The sequence below is a fragment of the Asparagus officinalis genome, chromosome 10, assembly GCF_001876935.1.
Source record: "Asparagus officinalis chromosome 10, Aspof.V1, whole genome shotgun sequence".
NCBI lineage: Eukaryota > Viridiplantae > Streptophyta > Magnoliopsida > Asparagales > Asparagaceae > Asparagus > Asparagus officinalis.
This window is the reverse complement of record NC_033803.1, coordinates 11,971,876-11,984,062: the sequence shown is the minus strand read 5'-3', so window position 1 is coordinate 11,984,062 and position 12,187 is coordinate 11,971,876. Positions and strand designations below refer to the sequence as shown.

At 42.3% G+C, this 12,187-nt stretch overlaps 1 protein-coding gene across 1 annotated transcript; it reads right to left on the bottom strand.

The window, feature by feature from the left end:
• LOC109826461 (protein DETOXIFICATION 54-like) lies at positions 8,321-10,019 on the bottom strand. Its single transcript, XM_020393492.1, is given in 7 exon segments — positions 8,321-8,494; positions 8,496-8,609; positions 8,611-8,817; positions 9,139-9,277; positions 9,523-9,575; positions 9,577-9,642; positions 9,645-10,019. Coding segments are annotated over 7 exon segments (1,128 nt in total).

The window sequence follows — 12,187 nt, the reverse complement described above, 5'->3', positions numbered from 1 at the left end:
TGTAAACTGCAACAGCAAATTACGCGGCTGACATTAATTCTTTTCCCATCTTTGATGAGTCTGCCCTTTATCCACCACGCGCGTGCAAAAAAAAAAAAGAAAAGAAAAGAAAAGGAGAACGAACTCGATCTATCTCACCTTGCTGATACCTACAGTTGTGAAGTTGTGAGGATTCTTTTTAGATGTCGAAGTTTCTTGAAAGTGAAGTGTACGTATAAGTTATCAGGCACCACTAGTTGAGTGCGTTTATCAAATAATAACATGAAATATTTATAAACGTGGAGGACGGAAGATGCTTAAATTAGACAGTTAAATAATAGGCTCTAGATCCCTGAAAAAAAAAATTAATGGATCGAGTGAAGAATATTATTATAGCTATGGACTTGTAGTTGATGATGATCTGTACGCCAAAATTTTCAGGCTATCCTGCCTGAGTTTTCTTGTGACAACTCTTCTTACCGGCGCTTAAATGCAGCGAAACAAAACAACAACTTGTGCGAGGAAGTTACTCTCCTCATCTGAATTTTCTCGCTCCTTTTCGTTCTGTTCAAGTTAAAGTGATTAGCCAAGAGCCCCCATCTCACCGCGCGTTTTCCCTCTCTTTTCAACCTAATTAAGCCTTCTATTAATCTACGATAACCGCGATTGAACTGCAAATTTCAGTCTCGTGTCCTTGTAGCACACTTTGAATCATGGAACAATTTGATGGACAGTAGTTGACATCTATGACTAGTAGCGGTTTTCTTCTTGAACTACGGCCAATGCTCAAAGTACGCTTCAGAATATATATATATATGTATGTTGCATTAGTATGATCTTTGGTACTTTGAATTCATTATGGACCTGCATCATCACTTTCTCCCTTACCGAAGGAATTTCATCGTAAATAAAGTAGCTTTCCAGTCGCACGCATATCCCACTCGCCGCTATATATGTTGGATTAAGATGTATGTTCAAGTTTTTGCTGGTCCCCATGATTACATAAGAGAACACTAATTATTGAGTAAATTAAGATTTTAATGCTGTACTCCTTCACCTGTTTCGGTTTACATTCACATGTGTAGACGATCGGCAAAGCCTGTAGGAAACACTACCTTTATTTATAAAATCACTAGCGTCACGCATGCTGGGTTGTTTAATTCTTCCTGCTTTAAAGGTAGAAGTGATCTTTTCGGGAAATTATTGATACAGGACTAGTACTCTCAGATCAGTTAGAAACTTTTTTTGTAATATTTGATAGAACTAATTATTGGTGAACATATAAATTTGGGTGGGCGACGAGCTGATGCGGTTAAGAGTTGTTCTATGTACTTGCATAGGAAAGTGCAACTTCCACTGCCGTATTATGTGCAGAAACTAATTTAGACAAAGTTTTGCTTCGAAGAATGGGTGTGAAATTCTCTCTTGATCTGGTCACAAATTTAGACAAATTAATTAGTTTTGTAGATGATATAATATTCCGGTTATTTGAATTCATTGATGGACCACCTTCACCTTCGCCCTCACCAAAGGAATTTCACGGTAAAGTAGCTTTCCAGTCACATATCCCACTCACCATTATGTTAGATTAAGCTGTTCTATGTACTTGCATAGGAAGTGCAAATTCCACTACTGCTATCGTGTTGAAGAAACAAATTTAGACAAAGTTTCTCTTCAGACAACGGACATGAAAGCCTCTCTTCTGGCAAGATAACCAAGATTAATTATCTCCTCGATTATTACCAACACGGAGAGGGAAGCTGAAGATATATACTACTTAATTCATACTTCCTAAGCCCCGGTATCCTAATTCAAGTCAATAATTCTTCTCAAACATATTTTACTTCACCCGAAAATAGGGGTGTAAATTTACCTTTTCAAACATATTTTACGTCACATTTGACGAGACGTACATGATGAAGCCTCAAGTTCCTCAGCAGGTGGAGGAAGACCAGACAGTTGGGATATCGCAGCAGGTAGAGGATGATGTGACTCTACCAACTCCAGATAGCATTGTATCCATTGAGGCTCCTACAGAGGTGACACTGGGAGGAGATGAGATGACAACCGGGCATTTAGAGGATACGGTGGATGTTGGGACTCAGGAACAGGGTCATGTTCAGGAGTCCATTGCAGCTAATAGACCAAGAAGAAACATTCGTCAGCCAGCTAGATATGACGATGTCATGGTTGCATATGCTTTATCAGCAGAAGTCGTTAATGATTTGGTTCCTTCTACATTCAAGGAAGCAGAGTCAAGCTCTGATTCGATTAGGTGGAGGGAAGCTATGGAGGAAGAGATGCAGTCTCTTCATAAGAACGACACTTGGGAACTTGCAAAGCTACCGAAAGGTAAGAAGGCTATTGGATGCAAGTGGGTGTATGCAAAGAAAGAGGGATCTTCTATTGGGGAAATTAGATTCAAAGCCAGATTGGTTGCCAAGGGATATGCACAGCTAGAGGGCGTTGATTACAACGAGGTATTTTCACCTGTTGTGAAGCATTCGTCGATTCGTATTTTATTGGCATTGGTGGCACAGCTGGATTTGGATTTGGTCCAGATGGATGTGAAAACAACCTTTCTACATAGAGATTTAGAAGAGGAGATCTACATGACACGACCTATGGGGTTCAAAGCTGCAGGAAAGGAAGAATTAGTATGCAAGCTGAAGAAGTCTCTTTATGGATTGAAGCAATCGCCGCGACAATGGTACAAGAGATTCGACGGCTTTATGATTGGCCGAGGGTACACGATGGTACAAGAGATTCGACGGCTTTATGATTGGCCGAGGGTACACGAGGAGCCCATATGACCCGTGTGTCTACATGCACAAGCTACAGAATGGTGAGTATATCTATTTGCTATTATATGTTGACGATATGCTCATAGCTTCCAGGAATACTTCAGCTATTAGAAAGTTAAAAAAGGAACTGTCATCCGAATTTGAGATGAAGGATCTTGGAGAAGCAAAGAAGATATTAGGTATGGAGATTGAGAGAGACAGGGTGAAAGGGAGGTTAAAGTTAACACAGAGGAGTTACTTACAGAAGATGCTGAAGAAATTCAGTTATGATGGCAATGCCAAGGCGGTGAGTACTCCATTAGCTCCCCACTTTAAGCTATCAGCTAAGATGTCACCTGTTTCAGTTGAGGACCGTGAATACATGTTCAAAGTTCCATATGCCAATGTTGTGGGTAGCTTGATGTATGCGATGGTGTGTACAAGGTCAGATTTGTCACAGGCCGTGAGCATGGTATCGAGATACATGCACGACCTCGGGAAGGGTCATTGGGAGGCCGTGAAGTGGATTCTACGGTATGTTAAAGGTACCGTGGATGTTGGTTTGGTATTTCAGAAGAATGAGAAGACAGGGCAGGATTGTATTGGTTACGTGGATTCTGATTATGCGGGGGATCTGGACAAGCGCCGGTCTACTAGCGGATATGTGTTTACACTAGCAGGAGCACCGGTGTGTTGGAGATGCACACTTCAGTCTACAGTGGTTCTCTCCACTACGGAGGCAGAGTATATGAGCACCGGTGTGTTGGAGATGCACACTTCAGTCTACAGTGGTTCTCTCCACTACGGAGGCAGAGTATATGACGTTGACTGAAGCTGTGAAGGAAGCTTTGTGGTTGCAGGGATTATTGGAGAACTTGGGGATTGCACAGGAGACCCTTCGGATATATTGTGATAGCATGTCAGCTATCTATTTGGTGAAAAATCAGGTTTATCATGCACGCACGAAACATATCGATGTCAGATTCCATTTTGTTCGTGACGTTTTGGATGAAGGAGACGTCATGTTAGAGAAGATCCACACGAAGGACAACCCTGCGGATATGTTGACCAAAGTTGTTTCAGGAGTCAAGTTTGGTCATTGTTTGGAGCTTTTGAACATTCTTCGATGTTGAGGCCTTTGGAGGCTATTTGAATGAACTACGGACGGCTTGATTCCTTGGGCAAGAGGATACGTAGGCAGTCATTTATGATGCAGCCGATTTGATGAGTAGATACCGACATTTGGTTGCTTTGGTGTCGGCTCAGTTTTGAGAAAACTTCACCGATTTGGAGAATTGTTGGGATGCGTGTGTGGGGGTCTCACCTCACCTCATCACGTGTTTGTCAAAAAAAGATCCAGCGGATCTTTTGAGTGGTCCAACGGATTTTTTGAGAGGCCCACCCAAAAACCAAGTGAGCTTTATAAAACCCAATGTGTTTTCCCTAGGGTTTGGTGAAAAAGGGGGTTTTGGCTGCGGTCTTTAGCGGCTACGGAAAAAAAAGCAGAAGCAAGCAAAGGGTCTTGGATTTTAATTGCGGCTACAGGAATTATTTTCTTTGGTGGCAAAGTCCTTTTGTAGTTGTTCTTTGATTTGTGCATCCCTTTGAGAGAATATTTGTGTGAGGGATCTGAGAGTTTGTGAGAGGGTTTTATTAGTGAGATTGTAAACCCCAATTGTATCTCTCCCTCTATTATTAGATCTCCCCCTCCTTGCCCCGTGGACGTAGGCAATTTGCCGAACCACGTAAAATTTGTGTTCTTGCCGTGATTTGTAATAGCTTGTAGGTTCCCTCGACGCGCAGTCCTAGAGCTGACGAGAGGAAGAGCTGATATCTCACTTTGATGAGATATCTGGCTTTTGATTCTTGTTTCCTTTGAGAAACGAGAATTTTATTGTGATCTAATCTCTTATTGTGCACCTTGCGCACCGGAGGTGCTGCCGAAATTTCCGCTGCGCACAACACCTAACACATAATACATGTAATATAAAATTTTTCAAAAAAAAACACAATACAAACAATTTCGATAATGAATAGAAGGTTATGCACTTGCAATTAATTGCTTCCTAATTGAATTATAGAACATGGTCTCTTCCTGAAACACATGCACTGTGCAGAGTAGTGTGCTAACTTGGTAATTTTGAAAATGAAAAGACATAAATAGTTATTGTTTAGTGTTCTTCGCCTCATTGGTTTAAAACCACCTATATTAAATAGGGTGTCACTATGATGTCTAACTTTAAATTCTAGTTAATATAGAAACTACTTAATTTACAATATGGATCCAGTAGCAACCAACCACTTTGACCTATAACAATAAAAATTTTGAAATCCCCAAAATGCCCTTAAGGAACGCACATGCCATGTGCATGATGTCTTCTTAAACAAACCTAAACCAGAATTCTGTGTGAGCATATATGTGTTTTCAGAAGCATTTTAGGAATTTCAATCTACATTTTGGTAGAAAATAGGTCAAAGTGGTCGACTGCTACTGGAGCCATCTTAAATTCAAGATGATATCTATACTAATTGAACTTAATTAAAGGTCAAGGTGGTTGATTGATAGCAAAAGCCCCCCTCTGAAGGTGGTTTCTATATTAATTGAACTTTAAAGATGGTTTCCATATTTTAAGGGAGGTTTCTGTGAAAGAGAGAGTTACTCTAGTTACCATATCATGTGCCTGGTATCAGACATACTTGTTTTTATTGATTATAATCCTCTAGGACTTGATTATTAATGTATATGTTTGTATTTATTTGAATTGTATTGTTATTATTATTATTAATTAGTTGTTGAATGGAAAAGGATCGACACTAGATTACTTAAACAATTCTAATCAATTACACGGGATGTTAGATTTGATCCACTTAGTCTCCTCATAAATCTGCTCTTTTCCGGTGGTGCGCTTCTGGTCTAATATTTATAGACTTGCCAGTCACAGGAAGCACTTTAAAAATGAAAAACAATTCGAGGTTGGTCTGATATGTGATTAATGTTCAGTTTGATGATTATATCCTTTATTGGAGTCGTCACATAAAGGATTGATAAAATATGAATGGCCAAGTAGCCAGCGATCATCCAGTTACAGGTACCGGAATAATGTTAAATGATGGTAGGTGAAGACCATAAAGCTTGCATCTCATTGCGTCGAACATCGGAACTGGAAAAGCGTTCTTATGCAGTTTACAAACCATCTTTGATTCGTCGTATTTAAAAAAGTTAGACATGTAATTAATATTTCATCTCTGATAATGCACTCTGATCATTTCTCCACCAAAAAAAAAAAAAAAAAAAATCGAGCGTCGGAGCTTATTTACTTGTATGCACCTAGCCGAAAATGGGGCTTGCAACTTGCACGCTTAATTAACTTGTTGCGTTAAGCAGACGAAGGAATATATGCTGCACTTTCCTTTCTCAGATTGTCTATGCTGTTGTGTTGCCTTTCTTAATTAGCATCGATCTTCTACGATTCGTTTATAATCTATTGATGATACTATAGCATTACCCCCATTCTTCGTTACAATTGTATTATGTGCAGGGACAAAAATGAATGGGCAGAAAGAAGATGGATTGCTAAGTATGAATTATGCCCATACCTTGGTGCTTCCCTCTTCATTATATATAAAAACTTAGTAACGCTGCAGTTCTGGGCATGGGAATGTTTTCTGCAAGGATTCTATATATATGGAAAATACTTGGCCGGGTGAGGCTCTTCCTTTTTTTTTTTATTCACAAAAGTGGACTCCCACATATGAAAAGTATCTAAGAGTGGGGTTGAATTAGTACTTAAATATTTGTTGGTCCCCCCCTCTTGATTCCTCATGCTCGTACAATATATTACTATGTATACGATAAGTTTGGAGTTTTTTTTCTTCTTCTAGATTTTCTTTAGTTGTGTGTTGCTTCTAAGCAAAGAGGGGGGAACATACATTCCCTATGTTCTTCTCTTTTTCATGGGTACATGTTTGGTCCTTGTTTTGAAGGACTTGATTTTTCCACCACATTATGTATACATGTTCAAGTGGAGAATTTGGGAAAGGGCTGTGCTGCTAGCGAAGTTTCTTTGAAAACAGAAAGTTTTCGTGCCTTTGTTGTTTGAATCATGTTGATCGTGCTTCAACTCCCAAGTAACCAATGATGTACGCCAACTCAAGGAGAGAGAAGATCTAAGAGGATACATAGAATAGAAGAGCCTTCCCTATTTACGCTCCGGTTCAATTCAGGAGAGAGAAAAGCTAAAAACTTAAACCGGTTTTGTTCCGCTAGACTAGCTTTAAGTGGGGTTGCCGAGCAGGGCTCGAGAGTACCAAGATACCGTCATCACTCATCGGACAAGAAAAGAGACCATCACTGGCTCTGTTGTCAACTGATGATTACGGCATCCGTTTGCGCGAGCTCAACCGCATTTTTGGCGTTCGGTTGTGGATTCTGTCCAAATATCGGAGAGACTTCATGTCGTGTGGGGTTTGTACTCCGAGCGCGCCCCCTTTGCCATTTGGTGGCAACTTGTCGAGGCTTATAACTGCTTCCCACAGTACCAGCTAAAACATCATCGAAGTCATGCATTTTGTGTAATTTTTTTTTTAAATTTTTAAATGCAAGTAAGGATTATGTATAATTTATTTTTTTTAATCCTCGTCTTCTTTTGTTTACTGTTTAGAAACAGAGAGGGCTTTCCAAATTAGTAAACAATTCGTCGAGAGAGATGAACTCAATCTATCATGGGTGGTCAAAACGGTTGAGAGGTTCCAATATGACTTTCGCATTCTTAGGTTTGATTCCGTTTTGTGTGGAGTTAGGTAACTTGTTTTTTTTTACAGTTTCGTGTGCGATTCTTTCTAATTTTAGGCCCAAAAAGGGGTAAATAAATTGGCACTTTGGACGTATTTTGCACAGCTAACTCCTCCCTATAATTTGTCCCCTTCATTCCTCTATCCCTGCAGACCAAAAGGGAAACGCCAAAATATCCGAAACAGAGGCAAAAGGCCGGGACAAACAACGCAGTGAGAGGTCACGCCTCCGAAGTCTATCCACAAACAAAAAAACTCTACACGGACAGCTAGCTGCACAGCCCCATCATTTTTCCCCCCCTTGCGCCAATAATAGACATCCTCTCTCTCATCACCCCAAAAATGGAAACAAACCCCCCTCTCTCTAAACAAACCCATGACGTGCAAAACACCATGGACTAGTTAATTGCACTCTCATGCCCATGGCTCTGATCTACAGTGCAATTGAGTCTCGCAATATCTCCGTCGATAATCTCGAGAATACTGAACGTAATCACGCGATAATTATACTGATAACTATCAAGTCTTTATGTTCTTTCTTTCCTTGTTAGGGTTATCACTAAGTTCAGATATATGTGTATATATATGTAGATACGCATACTTCAGAATCACGACGACCAGTATGATCAACACACCTCAATCTAAGTGAATGTAAGGAATCCAAACATCAAAGCGTCAAACGTTTTGTTCACATCCATCACCAATCAACCCCTTCTTCTCCTCAAACTCGATGTCCTTCTGCAAACAGTCGGCCGCCGTCGTCGTCGTCAAGCTTCTGTCGGCCCGGCATCGCCTCCGACCCCAATCTCGTCTTCCCGACGCAGCCACTCCACCATGCACCGAACACCAACGCACGCCACCTGCCGCGTGAAAGCAGCTCCGTACCAGAGCCCGCCGAACCGGACCTGAGCCAGAAAAGCCAGCCCGACCGCCACCGGCGTCCGCCACCAGATAAAACGACATCAGGTTGATCATTGCACCGACGGCGCGGGCTCGGCCGTCGCGCCCTCAAGGCTACGCCGGCAGCCAAGTGGGTTTGGGGCAGTTGCCGAGCTCGCCAGAGGCCATGAGGCGGCATCACCGAGGCTGCGAGTTGAAATGACGGAGGTGTCGCGTGGTGAAGAGGGAGGCCCGCATTGTTGGCGGAATGCCGCGGTTGCACGAAGACGTTGATGACTCCGATCAGCGGTGGCGCATGGCCGAGGGCTACCATTGCTGCTAGCTTCGCCCTCTTTGGTTTTCCGGCGCCTAACTCGTTTCCCACCTAGGAAAATTCAAATAAAAAAGCAAATGAAAAGTGACAGAACAGTCGCATAAATACAAGTAAGAGGGAATTCGTTCCGTAAATAAAATGTGAACATAAATTATTATTTTTGGGTAACTAAAAAATATTCTTCTTCTTGCTTATATTCAACACTGCTAATTAAAACAACCAAAAAACGTTGTGCAATCCCAATAACCAAGTTCAACATTAAAAAAAAAGGAAACAAAAACATACTACATGAAATTCAAAAACCTTCCAAAAAAATCCCCAACAATTTTTCATAAAAAAAGGTAAAAAAGGAAAGAAAGAAAGAAAGCTCACCCTGGTAGACACACAAGCGCCCAGCCCCATCGGCACGGTATACATATCAAAAACTGCGTCGTCGTGGATCAAAACCGCGTGGCGGCGACGGCCGGGTGGTTGGGTCGGGCAGAAATACCCAGCGCAGCCGTCATGATGTCTCGTAGCACCAACCACTCAAGGCAGACGCCGCGAAGGCAGCTCGCAGCGCCACCCCGCCTCATCACGCGGCAAGCAGCCCCTTCACCGCCGCTGGGCTCGCCACGCCCTCCACGAAGTCAGTCTTCGCTACCCACGCTCCGTCAGCCCTCAGGTAGGGCGAGGAGGAAGAGGACCATGTTCAGGTTGGTGAGCAGGGCGGGCGACGGCGGACCGCGCGGGACACGCGGGCGGAGGGGTGAAGGCGAGGGAGGAAGTGAGAGGGAATGTGGATGAAGGACGGCGGCGGCGGAGCAGGCGGGCCATCGGCTTTGTGATGGGCCGCTGGGAGCGCAGGAAGACGCGGAGGGGCTGGGAGGACGGGAGTTGGTGAGGAGGTCGGGGAGGGAGAAGAGGCAAGTAGGAGGCGCGACGGAGGTGATGGAGGGGTCCTGGCCAAGGAGGGAGGCATGAGGGGGCCGGAGGGTTGACCCAGAGAGGGAGATGGGGACGGAGGAGAGGAGAGGGGACGTATGTGCGTCTGGAGGCGAGAGGGGAGACTGAGGCCGCCAGTTTCCTGGAACCCGACGGACTGCGAAGCAGAGGGGCTCAGCCGCCGGACGGCCAGCGCCGAACAGGACGGAGTAGGCCGGTGATGTTCGTGAAGCGCGATGGAGGCGCGCCGCCCAGCCAGGGCCCAGGGGGCCGAGCGCGAGCCGAGGCAGAGACCGAGACGAAGGGCCCGGAGTAACGACCACGTTCATGGCCGTGACGGGAGGCGGCAGCGACAGAGCGGACGCGGAGCTCGTCGGCAGGCCTGGAGGAGGCCCGGTTCCTGGAGCTCGGAGTCGCTCCTCCTCTCGCCCTCGACTCTCGCCATTTTTTCTCTTCCGTCTTCTTCTTATTTATTTATTTTTATTTTTGAGAAAGCAGGGGACGGACGAGCGGAGGAGCGGGGTTTTGACTTTCGAGAGGTCTGGAGGGGGCAGAGGCGGGGGCCTGGGTATTTTTATGGCTAGGGGTGAGGTTTTGACCGTTAGGCGCCCTCGACTTCTTATTTATTTAGGGGTGAGATTTTTTTTTTTTTTTTTTTAGCAACTGGATTTGGCAGTTTAGGGGTTCTTAAATTGATGGTGCCAGACACAAAAATATGTAAATCCCGAATGGCTAGCTGCATTTTAATGCAGGCTACATTCTCCGAGATTTGATTGAAGTACCTCGTAAATGCAGTACAGCGTGTACAGTGCACCGTATTCCATTAAAACGCTATTATGTACTTTTTTATTATAAATAACTTCAATTGAAACTTTAATTTTCAGTTAATTTATCGAGAGACAGGGGGAGGGAGGAGGGAGGAGACCGTCGGCGGTGATTCTCATCACTATAGCTAGCGAGGCTCGGAACAAGGAAATAAATAAGTATCTAAATATAGGGGGTAAACATGTAAATATGCTAGTTTTTGGGGGGCAAATATGCAAAATCCCAAAAAGTTACTAGCGTAAAATCATCCTTATCCCTAACAAATCATTTACGGTGTCAATCCCTTACCACTTCCTCTGTTTTTTTCCTCCGACGTCCCAAAAATCTTCAACGACTCGTTCTCGCTTAATTCGTCGGCGTCAAAGTTGTCCCCAATATTACATTTACACCGCAAGGGTCAAAAAGGAGAGATTTTCACCCACAGTATCTCGTCGGTGCATCTATATACTATTACTAAAAGTTGTTACCCTTCAATTCACCACTTGGCAAAAATGCCACTTGGCAAAAATGGCCCATACCATTTTAAACAACACTTGACAAACATATCAATTGCTATCTTCTTGCAAGTGCCACTTGTCAAGTTTCTACAAAAGTTCTCCATATTAAATTTGAAATAAAAAATAAAAAATAAAAAGTTCTCCTTGAGATTTGAACTAACTCTCCCTGCCTTTTCAATTTTCCAAACAAGATGCTTCGTAAACTGTTTGAACGCTTCGTAAACTGTTTGAACTGTTTGTATTCTTTTGCTACATTAATTTTTCTATATTAAACAAATCCGTGCATCGCACGGGCCTGAAACTAGTTATATGTTAAAAGGTACCCCAAGCGGTTTCTTTGGATTAGGAGGGAATATTGAGATGATTAAATTTTGATTTGTTGGAGATTTTAATAATTTAGTGCATACTGCCTATTTTGTACATAAATATGTGCATTTCAGACGCATCAAAAGACGAACTTCGAGCCAATGCTGGATCGAGAAAACTTTGGTAAGAGAGCGGACGACAAGCATCTACTTAAGTTTTTTTTTTTTTTAAATTCAAAGAGTTACAAATTTCAAACAGTCTATAAATGCAAATGGGCTACCAAATTATGGAGGTTAATATAATTTATTTAAAATTATGGAGGACAATTTGTAATTTTAGAAGGTTTTCAAACGTAATTTCTTAAATTGCTAGGAGTAAAGGTGCCCATCGCATCCGCCCCATCCATGCTTGGATCCAGCCTATTTAAATGCAAAAAAAAAAATAATTCTTTTGAAAAATAAGTCTTTTCATTGATTATTCTCTTCCCTTGCCTCTAGAATCTGAAGTGAAAGAAAATGGGATAAGATGCATCCGTTCTTTCCTTTCAATTCTATACACCTATGTTTGAATCCATTATGAACGCGTTATATCACCATCATACCAAAAAATAATAGACTAGTGATAATAGGATGAAGTGAATATTCAATCAATAGGATAAAGAAAGAACATTTCTCTTTCTTTTTTTCTTTTTGATGATTCGACCCAAAAATAAGCCTAAAATCGTGAAAGTCATATTAGAACCTCTAAATAAGTGTTCGATTTAATAATAATGGGTAGCAAAAATATCTCCAACAAAAAAATTGGAATCTTAATACTTATAATATATAGGTTCATTTCATAAATGCAAAAAAAAAAAAAAAAAAACCTAG